The 23,251-nt window shown below is 35.6% G+C and overlaps 1 protein-coding gene and 3 non-coding genes across 7 annotated transcripts; 3 read left to right on the plus strand and 1 right to left on the minus strand.

Annotated features, from left to right (window-relative positions):
• The first annotated feature begins 1,109 nt into the window (after positions 1-1,109).
• TRNAK-UUU lies at positions 1,110-1,182 on the plus strand. The gene has a single exon. It is a non-coding gene; the product is annotated as a tRNA-Lys (tRNA).
• Positions 1,183-2,000: 818 nt separating this feature from the next.
• TRNAK-UUU lies at positions 2,001-2,073 on the plus strand. The gene has a single exon. It is a non-coding gene; the product is annotated as a tRNA-Lys (tRNA).
• Positions 2,074-3,468: 1,395 nt separating this feature from the next.
• On the plus strand, positions 3,469-3,541 carry TRNAK-UUU. The gene has a single exon. It is a non-coding gene; the product is annotated as a tRNA-Lys (tRNA).
• Positions 3,542-5,284: 1,743 nt separating this feature from the next.
• On the minus strand, positions 5,285-22,995 carry LOC111777163 (vesicle transport protein SFT2B). 4 transcript variants are annotated; one of them, XR_002812349.1, is made up of 7 exons: positions 22,631-22,995; positions 21,151-21,204; positions 17,471-17,544; positions 6,438-6,555; positions 6,291-6,349; positions 5,380-5,663; positions 5,290-5,349 (listed from the first exon to the last, which is right to left on the minus strand). XR_002812349.1 is itself a non-coding variant. In XM_023656629.1 (6 exons), the coding sequence occupies exons 1-6, from the start codon at positions 22,778-22,780 to the stop codon at positions 5,585-5,587; spliced, it is 534 nt and encodes a 177-aa protein (XP_023512397.1). In that variant the 5' UTR covers positions 22,781-22,995; the 3' UTR covers positions 5,285-5,584. The 4 variants fall into 4 exon arrangements, 3 of the variants coding, with proteins under 3 accessions (XP_023512397.1, XP_023512398.1, XP_023512399.1); XM_023656629.1 differs by having other exon boundaries at positions 5,285-5,663; XM_023656631.1 differs by lacking the exons at positions 5,290-5,349; positions 5,380-5,663 and adding an exon at positions 5,691-5,944.
• Positions 22,996-23,251: the final 256 nt, after the last annotated feature.

The following is a 23,251-nucleotide window of genomic DNA, read 5'->3' on the forward strand; positions in this document are numbered from 1 at the left end:
GAAGCTTTGGATGTAGGTTATTAGACTATGCCGCTTGGAACGCATGAAGCTTGGACACAGATTGTCAAGTTCATGTCTAATACCGTAAATTCTAGGGGGAGTGTCTTGGAGAAAGAATCAAGAACAGAACAAGACTCTAGAAAGTACCAAGAACAAGAGAAAGATCAAGGACTAGAACATGGGTCAAGATCCAAGTTATAAGAACAAAAACCAAGAACCAAGAACCATAGTACTAAAGCCCTTAGAGGATAACCAAGGTTTCATAATCCAAGGATCAAGGTCCTCAAGATAGATCATGATAAGAATCCCAAGTCAAGAACAAAATCTAGAGGGTCAAAATACTTACGACAAAAACAATAACAAGAAAAGAAAGACTGTGGTACCCTAGCATATCAATGACACAATTAAGAGCCTACAAGTAGGCTACTTACTGAGTCTTGTACTCATTCCTTATGCTCCATTTTTTTTTTCAGGTAATAAGGAGCTGGTCGAGGTCAGGAGAGGACTCTCGAGCAGGTGCCATAGACAAGCCTCACCCGTCGTCCTCAACCCTTTTGTTTTAAAATGTTTTGTGTTTGTTCTTCATTTTGCGCTTTAACTATCACGTGGTGTTTTAAATACTTATAAACTTTATTTGATATAATGTAAATATAATGTATGTTATGTTTTAAATTTGGTTTGTTTTATTTCGCAAAAAATTTACCTATCTTTTGGAGCCATCGAGTCAGCCTACTTCGTTCTTACAAATTTGGACTTACATGTTTAAAATATCTTTGTCAAATTGATATAAAATAGAATATTTTATCAAATTTAACATCCACCAGCTCGACAAATAAAAAATCATTAGTTCGTGGTAAAAGACTTTCCTCTAAATAAATATCTAGTTTTTATTCAACATTTGCAACATTATTATCAAATTCGACATATCGACCTTTCTTTTGAAAAGAAAAAAAAAATTAGAACTATTCATATCTTGCCTTGAACTAATCGTAGAACACGAAGATTATGCTTATCTACTTGAATTTAACACCGTACATATCTCGAAACATCAAATTTCACCTTGTGCATTCTCGGCAACATTAATGGTTATCTTCACCCTCCTTAAACCAGCCGTCTTAGCTCAGTTGGTAGAGCGCATGGCTTTTAACCATGTGGTCGTGGGTTCGATTCCCACAGACGGCGAGCATCCCACTTGAATGTTTGAGCTAGTTAGAAAATACACTGGTTCGACCCTTTCCTCCTACCTCTTAGCTAGTTTAAATTAATTTATACAAAATTTATGATTGTTGGACTCCTTAAGTAGAATTAAAATTCAGATAGCAGCAGCTAACGTGGATCATAGTAGTCTCCGTGGTTTGCATGTGTCATATGTCCGTATATGCAAATTGTTATGAAATGATATGTATATGTTATGATACGTGAATGTTATACTGCATTTGATGAATTGATATGTTTATGATATGATACGATATGTTAAGATATGGTATGTTTTTAAGGCATGCTCGGGATATGTTATGTGATTGTTATGGTATATGATATGATATGTACATGATGTGAATTGTTACATCTGAAAGTATGAAAACGTTATGATATGATATATGTGTAACATGAATGATATGATATGATTGACATGCAAAATGACGAANTACATGTTTAAAATATCTTTGTCAAATTGATATAAAATAGAATATTTTATCAAATTTAACATCCACCAGCTCGACAAATAAAAAATCATTAGTTCGTGGTAAAAGACTTTCCTCTAAATAAATATCTAGTTTTTATTCAACATTTGCAACATTATTATCAAATTCGACATATCGACCTTTCTTTTGAAAAGAAAAAAAAAATTAGAACTATTCATATCTTGCCTTGAACTAATCGTAGAACACGAAGATTATGCTTATCTACTTGAATTTAACACCGTACATATCTCGAAACATCAAATTTCACCTTGTGCATTCTCGGCAACATTAATGGTTATCTTCACCCTCCTTAAACCAGCCGTCTTAGCTCAGTTGGTAGAGCGCATGGCTTTTAACCATGTGGTCGTGGGTTCGATTCCCACAGACGGCGAGCATCCCACTTGAATGTTTGAGCTAGTTAGAAAATACACTGGTTCGACCCTTTCCTCCTACCTCTTAGCTAGTTTAAATTAATTTATACAAAATTTATGATTGTTGGACTCCTTAAGTAGAATTAAAATTCAGATAGCAGCAGCTAACGTGGATCATAGTAGTCTCCGTGGTTTGCATGTGTCATATGTCCGTATATGCAAATTGTTATGAAATGATATGTATATGTTATGATACGTGAATGTTATACTGCATTTGATGAATTGATATGTTTATGATATGATACGATATGTTAAGATATGGTATGTTTTTAAGGCATGCTCGGGATATGTTATGTGATTGTTATGGTATATGATATGATATGTACATGATGTGAATTGTTACATCTGAAAGTATGAAAACGTTATGATATGATATATGTGTAACATGAATGATATGATATGATTGACATGCAAAATGACGAATTGACATGAAATACAACCCCGATACATGTATGGAAGATATGATAAATGATATGATATGAAGGAAGACGCTAGCGGGGTTGTAGTATATGATAATGAAAATGAAAAAATGTTGGGACCTCATGCATTATTGTGTGTTCATGCATCGGGGATACCCCTTCTCCTACACGATAGTACGGACGCGTACACTAGGAGGCAGAGAAACTATCATTATGTTTACCATAATGCTACAATGATGGTCGTTATTCCTAACGGGTGTCCGACATCAACAGCTACCCAAAAATGCTTGCCCGACCAAAAAGAAGTCTAGCACGTGTGGATCATGTGTAGGAAAATTAAGTACACATCCAATTGCCCATTTAGGATAGCCACCAAAGGAAAATAGAATGTTATGATAGGTCCCACTCATGAAATTGTATGTGATTGTATTTAACCCCGATAGGGGGGTCGCTTACTGAGTATTTCTTAAAATACTCAAGTCATGTGCTACTCTCATTTTTTTCAGGTAAAGGGAAGACTCCCTGTACGGTTGACGATGACATCACAATTCAAAACCATGAAACATGCCTAGAGTTGTTGCACTTGTCTCCTTAAACTTAGGTAATAGGATAGGATGTTTTAAATTTTAATTTTAATGTTTTAAAGTTGTTTTCGAAACATGTAAGTCCATGACAGTGTTTTAAGATGAAGTTTATGTTTTATGATAAAGTTTAAACGCTTATTTCTGCCCAAAATGATTACGCTATGATGACGGTACCGACTCTAGGTAAGTCGAAATCTAGGGTCGTTACATGGTGAGACATATAGGGCCGTTACATGCTCATGTTGGTTATAAAGGTTGCTGTTTTGTTGTGAAAACTGCTTAGAAATTACAATGGGGAAGTATTCAATTAAGTGGATTCTCTCTTAAGGTTATCTCGACTCTCTTTCAATGAGCCATCTTAGCTCAGCTGGAAGAGCGCATGGCTTTTAACCATGTGGTCGTGGGTTTGATTCCCACAGACAGCGTATAACCAAGTTAAGAAATAAATCAATGTCTTATTTATTTATTATTTATTTTTTTGCACCCGTTGCTATACTAGAAGCATGTCTTATTTATTTATTATTTATTTTTTTGCACCCGTTGCTATACTAGAAGCTATTAGAATGTTACTGATGGAGGAAGTTTACGTAAAAACAACCTCCCGTATTTGAAAATTTGATTTTCTACGTCATGTCTATAAGCTGAAAAAATCTCTTTATGGCTTGAAACAAACTCCAAAAGCTTGGTATGATAGATTTAGTAATTTTCTTACCGGAAATGATTTTAAAATGGGTAAACCCGACACTACTTTTATTTATTAAGATTAAAGGAAATGATATGCTATTAGTGCAAATATATATATATGTATAAATGTTGAGTTTAAATTGGTAGGATATTTTAAAGCGGATTTTGCCGGAAGCTTACTTGATGGTAAGAGTACTGGTGAAACTTGTCAATTTCTTGGTATAATAAAAAATAAAATTTGATTGCCTTATCTACTATCGAAGCGGAATATATTATGGTTGTTAGTTGTTGTGCTCAAATTCTTCAGATGAAACAAACTATTTGTGATTTTTTATTAAAATTTGACCGTGTGCCTATATTTTGTGACAAAGCTAGTGTTATTAATTTAACAAAAAAAAATCCTATTTATCGTTCTAGAACTAAACATATTGACATTAAACATCATTTTATTAGAGAGCATATGCAAAATGGACATATTATTCTTGATTTTGTAAGCTCTAATAATCAATTAACCGATATTTTCACTCTAAAGATTTTTTTTTTGCAAAAATAGGTTTGAACTTAGTCTTATTCCTTGGGATATATCTTGAATTTTATAATATTATTTATACTTTTTGAAGTATCATTGTAGGCAGAGCCATATTATTAATTTATTATTATTATTTTTTTAATAATTTAAATGAGAGAAAATTAAGAAAAATATATTTTAAATTTGTTGTTTTTATAATTTATGAATAACCGTTGTTGCGATGTTTCATAATTTATTGAGGCATTAATACAGAAAATATACGGAGTGAATTTCAAGTATAAAATTTACGATGTTTCATAATTTATTGAGGCATTAATACAGAAAATATATGGAGTGAATTTCAAGTATAAAATTTACGATGTTTCATAATTTATTGAAGCATTAATACAGAGGAGAATATACGGAGTGAATTTCAAGTATAAAATTTATGATGATATATTAGCATGCATTGATATTATTATTTGTACCCGTGTATTACTCTAGATTGTTTGAAAACAAACCTAATTCAACCCAACCCAACCCGTGTACTACAAAAAAAAAAAGAAAAAAAAAAAGATTTAAATAAGATATTACATCATAAAATATTAGACGTTCAAATATATTATTAAGTAAAAATTCACCCAAACTCTGTATAAACTACAAAAGTATCTCACGGAGCTCTACTTCTCTAACAAATTTTTCATACAAGAGGCTTTTACACGTTTTGACCTTATGTTCGAGCATAGCAATAAAGACTTTACGAGAATTTAGAGTAAATAAATTAAAACTTCCCAAAATTTTCTTCATATTTGTTCACTATAAATTTGCTTAATATTAATTTGAACAACTTAAAATTAAATTAATTTTTGAATGTTTGTATGCGTTTTAAAACCGTGAGAGTGACGGTCATACGTAACGGACCAAAGCAAACACTATTACTACGATCTTGTCAAAGAAAAAAAAAAGTAACAGAGAATTTTACCAATGTTCAATGTTAATTTATCAACTCATTCCATATGTTAGGCAGCCAACCTTAGCTCAATCTCCTCTAGAAAACAAGTGAGATTACTATCACCAAGGCTTATAATGTTGTTTAAAGCACATATTGAACACTCCCATAAAGAAATTAGTCTGAGTGAGACATAAACAAGGCCTAAAAAACACATAATACAACAAAGTTCGACAGTGCCCCGTGTCATGCATGTAGCAATGTCGAGCGTCAATGTTGCACCACAAGAACCCAGTATGACCGACACGTTGATCTCGGAGTCTACTGCTAAAACTCAGTATCCAAACAAGCTACTATAACCCTTGATACCATCGTCCTTGCGAAAGGGATGTAGCTTAAGCTATACCTATATAAATGAAAATAGGAAAATGACCATAAATCCATACTATCCCATCATAAGAAATTAGCTCAATGCATTTCATTTGAATTAACAATCAATCATCCAGAACAAGAACCCAGCCCCTAGTGAAGAGGTTCTTGTAGTGAGTTAGAAATGATTCGCTTCATTTCGCAAAACTATTTCCTTCGAAGTAATGTGCATTCTCATTAAACAGATAGGGGTCACCTTAGCGATCTGCTTTCTGAGGGTACACCATGGCTCCAACTAGGGTGGTTCATGGTTCATGACTGAGCTAATAAAAAACGGTCTCAAGTAAGGAAACGAGGATCAAAGAGGTTTTTGAGTCTTTCAAGATATTGCGTGATATAGAAAGCACCGTACCCGAAAAATCCCAAGTAAATAAGGAGGACAACATAAGCTGAAAATCAGCTGCAGTCAAATAAAACACCCTAGAAGAGGCAAGACGACTATCTATGCAATAACGAGACGGTAAGGCAATTGTTACACATAACTCAAGATTCTTGCTCTAAACGATACTAATGACATCTGCTCCAGATTTTTACGAGAATTTGATAGATGTTAAAATGAGTCGGATAAAAGAGTAAGAGAATAAAAGAAATAACTCCGACTCACCAAACTAGGGCGCCGAATTCTAAAATGAGCGCAAGAAGTGTCAACAGCTTGTTGTGGACCTGCATTGTAAGTATATGAAAGTAGGATGAGAAATTAAGGAGACAAGGATTCTGTTTAAGATTTTGAGGGAACCACAGCACAACTTACATAGAGAGCACAAAAAAGAGCGAAGATCATGCTAGCAAGGTATATGGCTGTCGCATAAATCCGAACAGGATCAAGCATCATTGTCACTTGCCTTTTAGGGCCTACGAGAAATGCTGTGCTGCCATAAAAGCAATCAAACTATGTTGAAATAGAAATGAACAGGAACTGATATTCATATAAGAAACAAAAATAACATGTTCTCAAGCGCGTTTCGAGAGCGCTTGGACTCTCCTAGAACCCAATCTAATAAGGCATATACCCTTTCAACCTTTTGTATTTCTGACCACTTTTGGGACAAACTCCTCTATTGATGACTAATAAACCCTTAATATGCAAAGAGTGTAACGACCCAAGCTCACCGCTAATAGATATTGTCCTCTTTGGACTTTCCCTTTCGGGCTTCCCCTCAAGGCTTTAAAATGCATCTGGTAGGGAAAGGTTTCCACACCCTTATCAAAGGGTGTTTCGTTCTCCTCCCCAACCAATATGGGATATCACATCGACAAGGTCTATGAAGGTGGAGGCTAAGGGAATAGCACCTGAATGGCACCAGCTCATGTCCCTTATGGGGTAGCAAATAGTCTACCCAAACTCAGACACATGAGTAGTATGAGTGCATCCTGAAACACAATCATAACATATCGATGTCTACAAGTGATAGCTCTTTTTCTACAATTTTGGAGCCAAGACATAAGCCTCAGAATCATCATCCTGTGAGGCCTCAGTCACAAAAGACTATTTTACAAGGGGTAGTAATGGGAAATCCCCCTCTACAAGTTGGTTGGTTACGTAGGGGAGATGTAATACCCTAAAGTAATGGTAATTAACTCCAATAAGAATAAGTCGTCTGTGTAAGACTCAAAAGATCCTAGGAAAGAAATTAACGATTTAAGTAAGGAGAAGAATCTTAAGCAAGTCACTTCAAGTAAATTTAAGGATTTAAGGCCTTTGGAAAAGGATCGGGAAGGAAAAAGTAAGCCCAAAGGACAAAAAGGTCATTTTTTGAATTTTGAAGGAACTTTCCGAATTTTTAATTCCTTGTATAGAAGGAATTTTAAGATGCACAAGAAGGAAAAAATGACCAGAAAATGATGAAGAATTGTTAGAAAAATTTTAATACAATATTCGGAAAAAATGTCAAATAACCAAAATGTCCCTAAAGTTCCACTTAATTACGAAACTGCCCTTGAAAAAAATCTGCAAGCAGATTTGGATTCCAGAACTGTCCTTTATTATGATAGCATCCGTATCTTCACATCCAACCGTGGGATTGAACTGAAATTTGAACAGGTTCAAGAATACTCAACATTCTTTAGATCTAACCGTTCAAATCTAAAACCAATGTTGGTAGCACCCTCATCGGAGTAGATATTTCTGACACGAATTTCAGAAACGTTTAAAATAAAAAGAGAAAATTTACCATGATTCTAGAACCATCCATGGCAGTGCAAGCTTCCATCTATAAATAAAAAGTTTTGGGCAATGTTTTAAGACAAGAATCGAGTGGAGAGTATTCCTAAAACTCGAGTTTGAAGTTTTCATATGGGTTTTTCTTCCTCAAATTTCTTCTAAATTTGAAAGCTATGGTTAATCATTTTCCCTCCTCCATATAGGATTTCTAACGAGTTTCATGAGGAATTGGGCCTTGAAAAGCTCTAGAATCGGCTGCCCAACAAAAAGTTTCTAGATTTATTCCGGCGAGAAACAAGTTTTCCAGCAAACTTTGGAAGGTTATAACTCAAGCTACAGACCACAAAACGGTATGAAATTGGTCTCTACCTCTTCTTTGAAACTTCATCTAAACGTTGTGTGAAAAAATCAAGTCCATTCGAAGTCTATATAGACCTGTACAAGGACAAAACCAAAGGTATATGATAAGTCATGATTTTCCAACAACCAAGGAAGAAAATGAAACCCAAAATCAACTTGACCAATTTGGACCCCTTCCAAATCGGTTCTCATTAATTACTTTATAGTTCTTGAAATTAGACTCAAAGATGAATCTAATAAAGAAATTTTGGAATAATTCGGATACCGAAAGCTCGAGAACGGAGATCCTGAACGTTGACAACGAGGTAAGTAGTTACCTTAGACTTTTCTTAAGAAATACTTTTAGAAATCGCTTGGATTTCTGTATGAACCTTAAACCAAGTATGAATTAAGGATATAGGAAAGAAAAACACAAAGAATTGAGAGTTAAGGCCCTGAACCGATCAAATTGCTCGGAATATAAGTAACGTTAAAATAACCTACTAGATAAACTTCGTTGCCTATGAAATTTTAATTCTGAGCTTATAATGGGATGTTAAAGATTATATATGAAATTTCGTGTCATTGGATATGGATAAGTAGCTAAACCAAGTAACAGTCTAACATGACCATATTTTATGATGTTTGATGATGCTGTGAAGTTTGAAAGTTATTAAAAGTTTGAAAGTAGCTAAACCAAGAATTAAGGGTAAAATGACCAAAATGCCCCTAAGACTCCTTGTGATAATTTAAGGTTTAGACACACTCCAAATGTCTTGCTACTTCTTATAAGGCCTATTCCTAAGTACATGAAGGTATGTTCAAGATTTCAAGTTGATTAGAGCAAGTTTTGAACCTAAACCAAGTTAGTACCTAAGAAACACATAAAGGAAACTACCCTTATCCAAGATACGAGACTCTTCTAAAATTCTCTAAGGAATTCATTATGACTTCATGATTCTTTAGAATAACTCAGGCTTGTTACTATGATTGGTTCATATGTTTATGAATGCATGTTACAACTTATGCCTCAAGGAATCATGAACCACTTAAGGATAAGGGACCAACGTCTTCAGACACAGAAACTCAAGAATGCTAGGTAATACTCTAATCATGTCCAATGTGACCCATGACCTCCTACCACGAGATGCTTCCAGAGGCCCATGTTTTCCTCTTCTAGGTGGGATACCCTGCACCATGTTTTCCTAGCAGGATGTCAAGTTTGGCTTTGTGTTTCCTCACCTAGATGATATGCCCTGCACCATGTTATGGGTATCCTCTTTACGATTACAGGATGTTATGTTCANTGGGGAGTAATCTAGGGTCACGAAGGAACAAGAAAAGAGTAAATTACTTTAGCCATGAATCTAGAACCTCCTAGATGTCCCACGGTACAGCATTATCATGATTCAGACTACATCACTTGGAACGCATGAAGCCTTGGACGTAGGTTTAGACTATGCCGCTTTGATCGTATGAAGTCTTGGACATAGGTTGTCAGGTTCGTGACTAGTACCGTACATCCTAGGGAGAGTGTCTTGGAGAACAAACCAAGAACAAAACAAGAACCTAGAAAGTAACCAAGAACAAGACAACAATCACGTGACGTTTATGGTCTTTCATGGGGAGTAATCTAGGGTCACGAAGGAACAAGAAAAGAGTAAATTACTTTAGCCATGAATCTAGAACCTCCTAGATGTCCCACGGTACAGCATGATCATGATTCAGACTACATCACTTGGAACGCATGAAGCCTTGGACGTAGGTTTAGACTATGCCGCTTGGATCGTATGAAGTCTTGGACACAGGTTGTCAGGTTCGTGACATTGACGTAGGTTTATGTTTTGCACCGATCACGTGACATTTATGGTCTTTCATGGGGAGTAATCTAGGGTCACGATGGAACAAGAAAAGAGTAAATTACTTTAGCCATGAATCTAGAACCTCCTAGATGTCCCACGGTACAGCATGATCATGATTCAGACTACATCACTTGGAACGCATGAAGCCTTGGACGTAGGTTTAGACTATGCCGCTTGGATCGTATGAAGTCTTGGACACAGGTTGTCAGGTTCGTGACTAGTACCGTACATCCTAGGGAGAGTGTCTTGGAGAACGAACCAAGAACAAAACAAGAACCTAGAAAGTAACCAAGAACAAGACAACGATCAAGGTTTAGTTGTAGTCTCCTAATCATGTCCTTGATATGCTAGGGTACCACACTCTTTCTTTTCTTGTTCTGGTTCTTGTTGTAAGTACTTAGGCCCTTTAGATTTGTTCTTGACTTGTGGGTTCTCATCGTGATCTTACCTGAGGATCTTGGGCTTGGGATTTTGAAACCTTGGTTTTGGACTAAGGGCCTTAGTATTAAGATTCTAAGTTCTTGTTCTTAGAACCTAGATCTTGATCCATGTTCTAGTCCTTGATCGTTGTCTTGTTCTTGGTCACTTACTAAGTTCTTATTCTGTTCTCCAAGACACTCCCCTTAGATTTACGGTACTAGTCATGAACCTGACAACTTGTGTACAAGGCCTCATGTTCCAAGGAACATGGTCTAAACCCGTATCTAGGACACCCAACGATACAGTCTGAAAACCTCCATCCTAGACTTCTTACTCTCCAAGCGATGTAGTGTGATTCTACATCCAGGCTTGCCCTGCGGTGTAGCTTGAATACCTATGCCCAAGGCTTCATGCGTTCCAAGCGGCATAGTCCGAATACCTATGCTCAAAGCTTTATACGTTCCAAGCAGCGTAGTCTGAGTCATGAACATGTTGTACCGTTGGAGGTCTTAGGAGGTTCTTGATTCATGGCTAAAGTAATTTACTCTCTTCTTGTTCCTAACATGGCCTTAGATTACTCCCCATGAAAGAGCAAAAAGGTCACGTGATCAATGCAAAACATGAACACGACATCCTGCAATCGTGAATAAGGTACCCATAACATGGTGCAGGGCATCTCATCTAGGTGAGGGAAATATGAGGCCAATCATGATATCCTGCTAAGAAAACATGGGCTTTGAAAGCACCGCATGGTATCATGGGTCACATTAGACATGATTAAAGTATTACCTAGCATTCTTGAGTTTATGTGTTTGAGAACTTATCCCTTATCCTTGGGTGGTACCTAGCATTCTTCTTACTTTGGTAGTAAGTTGTGTAGTATTGTTCTTGGTTCTCAATGTTGTAAGTTTGTTAAGGTTCATAATTCCTTAAGGCATAAATTGTAACATGCATTCATAAACATATGAACCTATCATAGATAAACATATGAGTTCATAGTAACAAGCATGAGTTATTCTAAAGTGTTGTAAAGTCATAATGAATTCCTTAGAGAGTTCTAGAAGAGTCTTAAATTGTTATTCTAAAGTGTTGTAAAGTCATAATGAATTCCTTAGAGAGTTCTAGAAGAGTCTTAAATCTTGGATAAGCGAGATGTTTCTTAGGTTCTAACTTAGTCTAGATTTCGAACTTACTCTAATCAACTTGAAATCTTGAACATACCTTCACTTATAAGGAGTAGCAAGTCATTTGGAGTGTGTCTAAGCCTTAAAATATCATACGGAGTCCAAGGGGTATTTTGGTCATTTTACACCCCTAATTCTTGGTTTGGTTACTTAACCTTATCCAATAGCTTTCAAACTTCACAGCATCATCAAATTGAAATCTTGAACATACCATCATGTCCTTAGAAATAGGCCTTAGCAAGTCATAGTCCAAGGGGTATTTTGGTCATTTTACACCCCTAATTCTTGATTTGGCTACTGAATCTTATTCAATAGCTTTCAAACTTCACAGCATCATCAAACATCATAACCTTAGAAGCATTATGATCATTTATCCGTTACTTAGTTTAGCTACTTATCCTTATCCAATTACCATCAAATTGCATATGTAATCTTAAAATCCCATAATATGCTCAGAATTAAAATTTCATAGGAAGTGAAGTTCATCTAGTGGGTTATTTTAACGTTACTTAAATTCCGAGCAATTTGATTGGTTCAGAGACTTTAATCTCGGTTCTTTTGTTTTTCTTTCATATATCCTTAATTCATACTTGGTTTAAGGTTCATACAGAAATCCAAGCGATTCCTACAAGTATTTCTTAAGAAAAGTCCAAGGTGGCTACTTACCTCGTCGTCGACGTTCGAAACCTCCGTTCTCGAGCTTCCGGTATCCGAATTATTCCAAATTTTCTTTATTAGATTCATCTTTGAGTTTAATTTCAGGAACCATAAAGAAATTCATGAGAACCGATCTGGAAGGAGTCCAAATTGATAAAGTGTAGAAAGGAACATACGGCTACTTTTGACTTTTATTGGTCAAAGGTTACCTTTTACTTTGGGCTTCATTTCTTCATTGGTGGCTGAAAAATCACAATTTTTCTTATCATATACCTTTGGTTTTGCCCTTGTACAACCCTCTAACCCGCTATAGACCGTTATAGACCTTGATTCTTCACACAATCTTTAGATGAAGTTCAAAGAACACACTGTTTAGATGAAGTTCAAAGAAGAGGTAGAGACCAATTTCATACTGCTTTGTGGTCTGTAGTTCGAGTTATAACCTTTCAAAGTTCGCCAGAAAACATGTTTCTCACCGGAATAAATCTAGAAACTTTTTGTTGGGCAGCTAATTCTAGAGCTTTTCAGGGCCCGAATCTTTCACAAAACTTTTTGCAAATCCCATATGGAATGTGTAGGAGTTGTAGGAGGAAAATAATTAACCATTCCCCACAGAAAACATGTTTCTCACCAGAATAAATCTAGAAATTTTTTGTTGGGCAGCCAATTCTAGAGCTTTTCAGGGCCCGAATCTTTCACAAAACTTTTTGCAAATCCCATATGGAATGTGTAGAGTTGGTAGGAGGAAAATAATTAACCATACCCCTCAAATTTAGAAGAAATCCAAGGAAGAAAAACCCATAATATAAAAGTTCACTCGATTCTTTTCTTAAAACGTTACCCATAACTTCTTATTTATAGATGAAGTTAGCACTGTCATTGATTGTTCCAAAATTGTGGTGAATTTTCTCTTTTTTATTTTAAAAGTTTTTGAAATTCGTGTAAAAATATCTACTCTGATAAGGGTGTTGCCAACATTGGTTTTAGATTTGAACTGTTGGATCAAAAGAATATCGAGTCTTCTTGAACCTATTCAAATTTCAGCTTTGGTTGAATGTGAAGATACAAATGATATCGTAATAATGGACGGTTTTGGAATCCAAATATGCTTGCAGATTTTTCTCAATGGCAATTTCGTAATTAAGTGGAACTTTAAGGGGTACTTTTGTAAGTTGCAACTTTTTATTATTTTATTATTAATTTTTTGAAAAATTCCAAAACTTCTCTAAAAATTATTCATCTTTGGTGGTCATTTTCATTGAGCATCTTGAATCTTCTTTTAGATAAGGATTTAAAAAATAGGAAAGTACGAAATTGAAAAAAAAATGACATTTTCGATTACTTTTTCTTTCTAATCTTCTCTAAAGGTTAACTCCTTCGAATTACTTATTAAAACCCTCCATTAATCATTTGTATCTTCCCATTCAACCGTTGGATTGAGCTGAAATTTGAATATCCAACAGTTGAAATTCAAAATCAATGTTGACAGCATCGGAGTAGATATTTCCAACGAATTCTAGAAACGTTTAAAATAAAAAGTGAAAATTCCCCACGATTCTGGAACAATCAATGGCAGTGCAAGCTTCGTCTATAAATAAGAAGTTTTGGGCAATGTTTTAAGACAAGAATCGAGTGATGAGGATTCTTAAAATTTGAGTTTGAAACTTTCATATTATGAGTTTTTCTTCCTTGCATTTCTTCTAAACTTCTACACATTTCATATGAGATTCTAACAAGTTTCGTGAAGGAATCAGGCCTTAAAAAGCTCTAGAATAGGCTGCCCAACAAAAAGTTTCTAGATTTATTCCGGCGAGAAGAATGTTTTTTGGCGAACTTTGGAAGGTTATAACTCGAGCTACAAACCAAGAAACGGTATGAAATTGGTCTCTACCTCTTCTTTGAAACTTCATTGTGAGAAAAAATCGAGTCCATTCGAACTATATATAGGGCTGTACAAGGGCAAAACAGAGGTATATGATGAGGGAAAATTGTAATTTTCCAGCAACCAAGGAAGAAAATGAATCCCAAAGACAATTGGATCAATTTGGACCTCTTCCAAACCGGTTCTCATAAATTTCTTTATGGTTCCTAAAACTAGACTCAAAGATAAATCTAATGGAGAAAAATTAGAGTAATTCAAATACCGGAAGCTCGAGAACGAAGGTCCTGAAATCAACGACGAGGTAAGTAGCTATCTGGACTTTCCTTAAGAAATACTTGTAGGAATCGCTTGGATTTCCATATAAAGTTTAAACCAAAATGAATTAAGAATATATGAAAGAAAATCACAAAGAATCGAGAGTTAAGGCCTTGAACCGATCAAATTGCTCGAGATTTAAGTAACGTTAAAATAACACACTAAATGAACTCCGCTGCCTATGAAATTTTAATTCTGAGCAAATTATGGAATATTAAGATTATAATGAAATTTGGTGGTCATTGGATAAAGATGAGTAAGCTAAACAAGTAATAGTGTAAAATGACCATAATACCCCTAAGATAATCTACCTACGGTTCATGATCTAGATGATCTTCAAATACTATAAAACTTTGTATTATACCTTATTTTATGATGTTCGATAATGTTGTGAAGTTTGAAAGTCATTGGAATACATTAAGTAGCTAAACCAAGAATTAGGAGTAAAATGACCAAAATAACCCTAGGACTCCTTATAATTTAAGGTTTAGACATGCTCCAAATAACGTGTACTTCTCGTAAGGCATATTCCTAAGGACAGAAAGGTATGTTCAAGATTTCAAGTTGATTAAAACAAGTTTGGAACCTAAACCAAATTAGGACCCAAGAAACACATAAAAGAAACACCTCAAGTAACCCTTATCCAAGTGACAAGACTCTTCTAGAACTTTCTACGGAATCTATTATGACTTTATGACTCTTTAGAATAACTCAGGTGACTTTTTGACTTTTTGACTCTTTAGAATAACTCATGCTTGTTACTATGATGGGTTCATATGTGCATAAAGGCATGTTACAACTTACACCTCAAGGAATTATGAACCTTAGACTTATAAAATTGAGAACCAAGAACAATACCATACAAGCTCTACAAACCAAGGTAAGAAGAATGCTAGGTACCACTCAAGGATAAGGGACCAAGGTCCTCAGATACAGAAACTCAAGAATGCTAGGTAATACTGTAATCATGTCCAATGTAACCCATGACCTCCCACCACGTAATGCTTTTAGAGGCCCATGTTTTCCTCTTCTAGATAGGATACCCAGCACCACGTTTTCTCAACATGATGTCAAGTTCGGCCTCATGTTCCCTCATCTAGATGAGATGCCCTGCACCATGTTATGAGTACCCTATTTACGATTGCACGATGTTATGTTCATGTTTTGCACCGATCACATGACCTTTATGGTCTTTCATGGGAAGTAATCTAGGGCCACGATGGAACAAGAAGAGAGTAAATTACATTAGCCACGAATCAAGAACCTCCCAAGACCTCCAACGGTACAGCATGTTCATGACTCGGACTATGCTGCTTGGAACGTATGAAGCCTTGAGCATAGGTATTCAGACTATGCCACTTGGAATGCATGAAGCGTTGGACGTAGGTTTAGTATGTGTCGCTTGGAATGTATGAAGCCTTGGACACAGGTTCTCAGGTTCATGACTCGTACCGTAAATCCTATGGGAAGTGTCTTGCAGAACGAACCAAGAACAAAACAAGAACCTAGAAAGTAACCAAGAACAAGACAACGATCAAGGACTAGAACATGAATCGAGATCCAAGTTCGAAAGACAAGAACCTAGAACCTCAATACTAAGGCCCTTAGATCAAAACCAAGGTTGAGACCTCAGAATCCAAGGACCAAGATCCTCAGGATAGATCATGATAAGAACCCACAGGCCAAGAACGGAACCAAAGGGCCTAAGCACTTACAACAAGAACCAAAACAAGAAAAGAAAGAGTGTGGTACCCTAGCATATCAAGGACACAATTAAGAGCCTACACGTAGGCCACTTATTGAGTCTTTGTACTCGTTCCTTATTTTCCATATTTTCCAGGTAAACAAGGAGCTGGTCGAGGTCGGGAGTGGACTCTGAAATAGGTGTCATAGAAAAGCCTCACCCATCATCCTCAACCTTTATGTTTTAAAATATTTTGAGGCTTTCTAAGATTAATAGGGTATTATAGACATTTTGTGGCAAATTATGGAAAGATAGTTGTTTCGTCCCAATTGTTGAAAGAAAGACTTATAAATGGAATGATCAAGCAATTGAAACATTCAAGAATTTGAAGAAAGCCATGATTACATCGTCAGATCTTGCTTTGCCCGACTTTAATCAAGTGTTCATTATGGAGACGGACGCTTCTAGAACGGGGTTAGGAGAATTCCTATCATAGAACAGATGACCAATTTTTTATATACACATTTTGTCTGCTAATGGCTATTGTCTATGAAAGAGAGCTAATGCATAGCCTTTGCTATTCAAAGATGGCGTTCTTATTTGCTAGCTAGGAAGTTCATTGTCTGAATAGACCAGCATGCAATGAAGTTCTATTGGAGCAGAGGAGGATTAAGCCTCAGCTATTGAGTTATGGTTTTATAATTGAGTACAAGTCGGGTTTAGAAACAAAGCAGTTGATGCTTTATCTCAATTACCAGTAGTTGCACACATTGCCCACTCACCTACCCTCACCTTGTTGGATGTATCAATGATTTGAGAGGAAGTACACAATGATCCACACTGGCAACAAATCATCCAGAAACTGGGAGAAGATCTAGATGTCGTGTCCAAATTCTCACTAAACCCTTTCCCTTACCCTAATAAGCATATAAAGTTCAAGCATAAAAGTTCCACCAACGTTCCTGAGAGTGCCATACTCATCAATTACATGAACCAACGGTAAAAACCTATTAGCAACGCCACCCACCCAACCAATTACAAAACAACAGGAACTGTGAAATCTAACCAGACCAACGAAGCATATTAACCAGACGAATAGGATTCAACACAGCAATATTGAACAGCATTTTTTAAGATATGAAATAACTTTCAATCAAGAGAAAAAACTAGTTACGAAAATGGAAGATATGATACCTGCCATAAGCCAAGTAAAGCTCACAAAAGACAAAAAAAAACTCTCAATAAACATTAATTAGAATGTAGAACATATAAACACAAACCTTCCAAGCGATAGCATGTTGCCCAATGTGAAAGCTATTCCAAATTTGATTGGATTGAAGAAAACAAGCATCGACTGTTGCATGTAAATAAACAAGATGCAAATTAGTGTTTGAATATATCAAACTTTGGAACTCAAGGAAGTAAGTGTTGAATATATCAAACTTAAAGATGCTTTTCCTTGACCTGAAACTTAGACGAGGAATAGATTTCCTAACCTCTACATTTGTGTGAGCATTTTTCTTTTTTTTCTTTTTGTTTCCTAACAAGAAACAAACTCCTCATTGATATAATGGAAGACACATCAAATGTTCAAACAAAACAAACTCCTAGAAGGACTTATGATGTAGGAAATCTAGAGTGTGTTTCTTGAGTCATTGTATCTGTTTCTTGGCGGGTTTTTTTTAATTTCTTCAGGCTAGGTTAAATGTTGTTTTACCGTGGTTAATGTTTAGATCTTAGGGTTTGACCATTTGGCTGGTTATTGCTTTGTAAAGGCTGCTGTCCAGCCAAAAAATATGTGTATTCACAAGTTTTAGCTAATTGCAAATCAATATAGAAATGTCTTGGATGTTTTAGATCGATTGGTATAAGAGCACCACGATCCAAGGGCCGGGATTTTTTCAAATTTGGATCACAATTCAATGGAGATGGAAGCTTCTTTGAGTACTCACCAAGATTTTGAGCAACACTTGCAGTGGATCGGAGGCTCATTAGAGGAAATCAAGAAAGGAATGTTTGACGTGCAGCATGCAATAGGGCAAGTATCTTGCCAAATGATTCATCTCACAAAAACCAACAAGTTCTCAAAGATGCAAGAATGACGGATAATGCAAGAACAGTTCAAGAAAACCAAGAACATGAGGAAAGATTCCCAAGAAGACATCAATATAGTTCAATCGGTCAAGAAAAATAAGAATTTCATATAAACATTGAACTACCAAGTTTTATTGAGAGGATGGACGTGGAGAAGTTTTTAGATTGGGTAAAAAAGCATGGAGAATTTCTTTGAACATGCCAACACACCCGAATAAAAGAAGGTCAAATTGGTGGCTTTCAAGCTTCAAACTGGAGCTTTGGTTTGGTGGAACCAACTTCAAAAAAATTGGAGATATTATGGCAAACAACCCATCAAGAACTGGCCAAAAATGCCTCGGTTGATGATGAAATGTTCTCTTCCCTTCATTTATCATCAAATATTCAATCAAGATTATGAATGTTCGAGCAAAGAAGATTTCTATCAAGGAGATATACACCAAAGACATGCAGATAAAAATGAAAAAATGTTCCAACAGAAAGCCAACCTTACAAAAAAATTTAGGAACCTTTTATATCATGATAAACTCAAATAATGCAGAAATGAAGGTTTCTTGGTTCTAGATTCAAATTGTTCCAGCAAAGAAGAGGAAACTTTTCAAGGATTGAGGATAAAGATTCTGGTTTTTTCAGCAATGAGGAGAATTTCCTAAAATTTGAAAATCATCTTGATGAAGAAGACGAAGTTGACGAAGAAATGAATGATTGATGATTCTCCATTTTATTTGGCTCAATTGTTCTTTGAAGTTGAAGAGCAAGACCATAGTGGGCATAGTTCTTTAATCTTTCAAGAAAATATACAAACAGAACAAGAATGAGGAGTAGGAGAAAGCCAAATCAATTTCTCACCATTCAGATGAAATTTCCCCATTTAGACCTATTAACATTCTATTTCACGATTCATTCTTCGCTGGACAACCAAACCAAGCCCTAAACTCTTCTTCAATTGACGATAGTGAGCTAAATGTGATGAAGACAGAGAAGAATTTGGAACATACCATTTATAGGTCCTCTATGCTACTTCAAGGATTTGCTAGTGTTTTGACGAACTCGAGAAAAAAAATTCTGTGGGAGTTTCTTCTAATCATCAAAAGAAGTGCCATTGGAACAATTTTTTGAAAATGTCAGGAGACAGCCTTTAATTATTGGAAGAAGTTTCTTGAAGCAAGATTTCAAAGTTTTCTTTAATAAACTTGAGTGCAAGTTTTTTTGGGAGGGAAAGAATTGATGTAGGAAGTCTCAGGTGTATGTCTTGTGAGGTTTATTGGGTCTTAAAGCTCTTTAGGCTTGGTTAAATGTTGTTTTACCATGGTTGAAGTAAGATCTTAGGATTTGAACATTTGGCTTGTTATTGCTCCTTAAAGGCTGCTGTCCAGCCCATAAATATGTGTATTCGCAAGTTGTTTTGGATATTTGCAAATCAATATAGAAGTGAGATGGATGTTTTACATTAACTTAGATGTATTGTGTGAGCATATCAATACAAGGAATTTATAATTGTGTGGACTGAGTTTAGAACCTTCTTTGCAGAAAAATATACATGCAGATGACATGATATATCTGCATTGAATTGCTAAATAATCGCAGATTTTGTCCAACAGTAGAAGGTCATTCAGACAAAAATCTTGTCTAACAGTATAAGAACATGGAGTATCTTTATCCACTGCAATTCTTCAAACAGATTATATATATATATATATATATATACGAGACAGAATATGTATATTCATATCGACAAAAAAGGATGACAACTTAAGGACAAACGGTAGAGAGAACCCCTTCCCAATGCAAAAGAGCTAACACAAAAAAGCCTTCCCATTTCTAATAATCGAGGCGAAGGCACACCAAAAATCTTTGTGACTTGAACTCCACCAAAGAATCCAAGTGTGGTGTACTGTGGACAAAAGAATATTCAAACTTCTCCAATCTTCAAAGATTCTAAGATTTTGGTCCTTCCAAGTCTACCATAGAATGGCTTTAATGGCACAGCTCCATAGAACCTTTGCTTTTTCCCAAAATGAGTCTCCACCAAGGCCTCAAGCAGCCAATCATCAACCTATTAGGGGAGGCAAATGAAGAGCCCAAACTCTTCTAAAATAAAGGACCAACCCTTGAGCACAAAAGGGCAATGAAGCAGAAAGTGAATAAGTGACAAATGGTTTCTTCCCCATTAAAACGCAGAGAGCAGGTTCAAACAGAATATAGAATGTTGTTCTCATGAAGTTCAGCTTAAATTGGGGTAACCCCGTCAAAGTTCAACAATTTCTTCTATTCCTTTCAGCCACAGGTCGAAAGAAAGCAAAAATCTTGTAGTCAAATCAAGTGATTACTATAGCTTGGATGTTATGTATGAAAGAAGCAGCCATGACTTTGAAGAGTTCTCCAAGAGTGGATGAAATCCATAAATGTTTCCCTTAACCTCGAAATGAAGTTCTGTCAAAAAAATCCTTTGTAATATTACTTCTTTTTTAATTAAGCCAATTGAGGAATCATTTGTAGCTCTCTTTGGCTCACACTTATTCATAACCAACAATAACCACTCTTCATCAAAACCTTAAGGATGGCAGGAAACATGGATCAGTGAGTTGTCATATAAATACATGACCTCCATTTATTTCTACTGAAATGATAAAAAAAATTAGGAGACTATAACAAATTAGCAAAAGCTAGATGACATCATCTTGGACGCTAGATGACATCGTCTTGGACACACACTTTCAGTTGCATTACAAATGAAAAGATCACTTTCTATTACGAAGTCAACATTGCACTTAAGAGATAGTATGAGTAAATGAATAGTCTGAATTCAGAATGACTTTATAACCAGAAAGGTGAGATCATGAATATTAGTTTCAGGGATACTTACCATCAACGTACACGTTAAGCCAGAAACAAAGCAAATGGCAAAACCATATAATCGCTGTTAAATTGAGAGAGGGAGAAGGATGAATTAGTATGATAAAAATTTTCCAAAAGGTGAACAATATTAAAAACACAACATTAGATTCAGAAAGATAATCGGAAAGAGCATTAATTGGCATATGCTGAAAAAGTCAGATTGTAGATCAATCAGTCCAAAGGACTGGTTTATTGGGCTTGCTCTTACTTATAATTGAATGGCCATGGACATCTTTGTGTTTGTTTAGGAAAATTAAAAAATAAAACAAAATATTTCATCATGATAATGAATACTTTCATCATTTTCTCTATGAAAGTATGCCTTTCATTTAAGAATTAATAAATTATGGTGAAGTTACTTGAAGGTCATTCAAAAAGACAAAGGCACTCACAAAATGAAGGAGCCTCCAAAATATAATAAATACAACTGAAACAATTGGGTTGGATCTAAAATACCAAAAACCCAACCCAACCCAACCCATTAACCCCCTCTCATTAATTGAGCCTTTCCCGCTTGTCTACAGTCATATAAATCTCAAAGATGGTTCAAAGTTGGCTGCCCTGCCCTCTAGTTCAGTGGATTTTCTTTTGTTGGAGGTATTTTAGAATTTGCTTGGTCGCAGAATGAGTTTTCACAGAATTTTCTTTTCCCATTGCACTACTATTTCAACTATTAAATATGTTTTTAAAGGTGTATGGCCACACACTTATAAGTATTAAGTATATGGATAACACTTTTCCATTCTTTTTCTTCTTGATTACAGATAGTTATGCCTCATCTGTGAGACCTCAAGTTTTTATAGGGAACAAATTTTCATTGAAAGAATGAAAAACTGCAAAAGGAGAAAAGGCCAAGCTCCTACCCAATGGTGATTCCAAAAAAGGAAATCCAACTGACCAAAAGATTATTAATTGTTAAAGGGAGTAACATATGCACCATGATAAAGCAGTCACAATTCAAGGAAACTATCAAACGGATTCCCTTTGTTATTAAGGTTCTCTTTTTTCTTTTGAGCCAAATACTCCATAGGAATGTTCTATTGATCTATAACCAGAGAATCTCCCTTTCCTTTTCCAGAGGACAGCAATTAAGATGGAGGATAAAAGCTCTTAAACAATGCCAGGAGCATTACATAGCTGTTATTTGCCAGTCACTTTTAATTTAACATCACTGAAATTTTACTTCTTCGTGATGAGTATTCAGTTTTAATCTAACATATACAAGGTTTTGCTTCTTCGTGGCGTTCAGTTGTGGCAATAGAAACCCATTTACAGTCCCATTTCGTTGTGTTAGATCATCTTTCAGAAATCAAAGTCCGCAATGAAAAATGTATATCAAAGTTGCAATACTGCGTATTTACATAATACAAATAAAATATCAAAACGCTACTTTGCTGCGCTAAATTCAGCAATGGAAGAATCAAAATTAGAATCTAAAAGAAGAAAACCTGTTTGGTGGATAGCGTGCAATTGCGGTTGAAATCGTCCATAAACCAGGAAGAGTTATCGTCATTAATGGTAGCAGTAGAAGCTTCGTCGTCCACCTCAACTCCTACCAACATTTTCATTTTCTCAAACGCCTGATTCATCTTCTCCATGACTCCGCCACCGACGCTTCAAATTCTGCTGCAAATTATGGCGAGAGGGAGGGAAAGCGGAGAAGAACAGAGGAAATTCAGAGAGATCTAAAGCAAAGGCATGTACAGAATGGATACTTCGGCTGATTGAAGCAAAAAATTGCCACCAGCAATCTCCCAAGTCACCAGCAACCCATTCCCCCGTCGCCGTCAAGGTCCACCGCGGTTGTTCACAGATTTAGACTCGTGGGGGATAATAAAATTACCTTTTTAACCTTTGAAATTTTATTATAATTTTTTCTTTTTCTTTTTTTTTTATTGTTGGTGGATATTCTAACTATTAACAGATGTTATCTTCTTATCACGGTGTACCTAAACTTCTTAACTTTTGATCAATTGAGCTATATCCAAGTTGATGTAAACTAACTTAGTTGAAATTTTATAATCTTTTGTTTCATCTCGGTATATTATCAGCTAAAGAAACATTTTGTA

Source organism: Cucurbita pepo, chromosome LG16 (genome assembly GCF_002806865.2).
Source record: "Cucurbita pepo subsp. pepo cultivar mu-cu-16 chromosome LG16, ASM280686v2, whole genome shotgun sequence".
NCBI classification, from domain to species: Eukaryota; Viridiplantae; Streptophyta; class Magnoliopsida; order Cucurbitales; family Cucurbitaceae; genus Cucurbita; species Cucurbita pepo.

Excerpts from the sequence above, each read along its gene's own strand:
- LOC111777163 (XM_023656629.1), bottom strand. The coding sequence starts at position 22,780 with ATGGAGAAGATGAATCAGGCGTTTGAGAAAATGAAAATGTTGGTAGGA. Across the intron at positions 21,205-22,630 it reads GCACGCTATCCACCAAACAG|CGATTATATGGTTTTGCCAT; the intron begins GTTTTCTTCTTT and ends TCAATTTAACAG. Across the intron at positions 5,664-6,290 it reads GAATTCGGCGCCCTAGTTTG|GTATAGCTTAAGCTACATCC; the intron begins GTGAGTCGGAGT and ends TCATTTATATAG.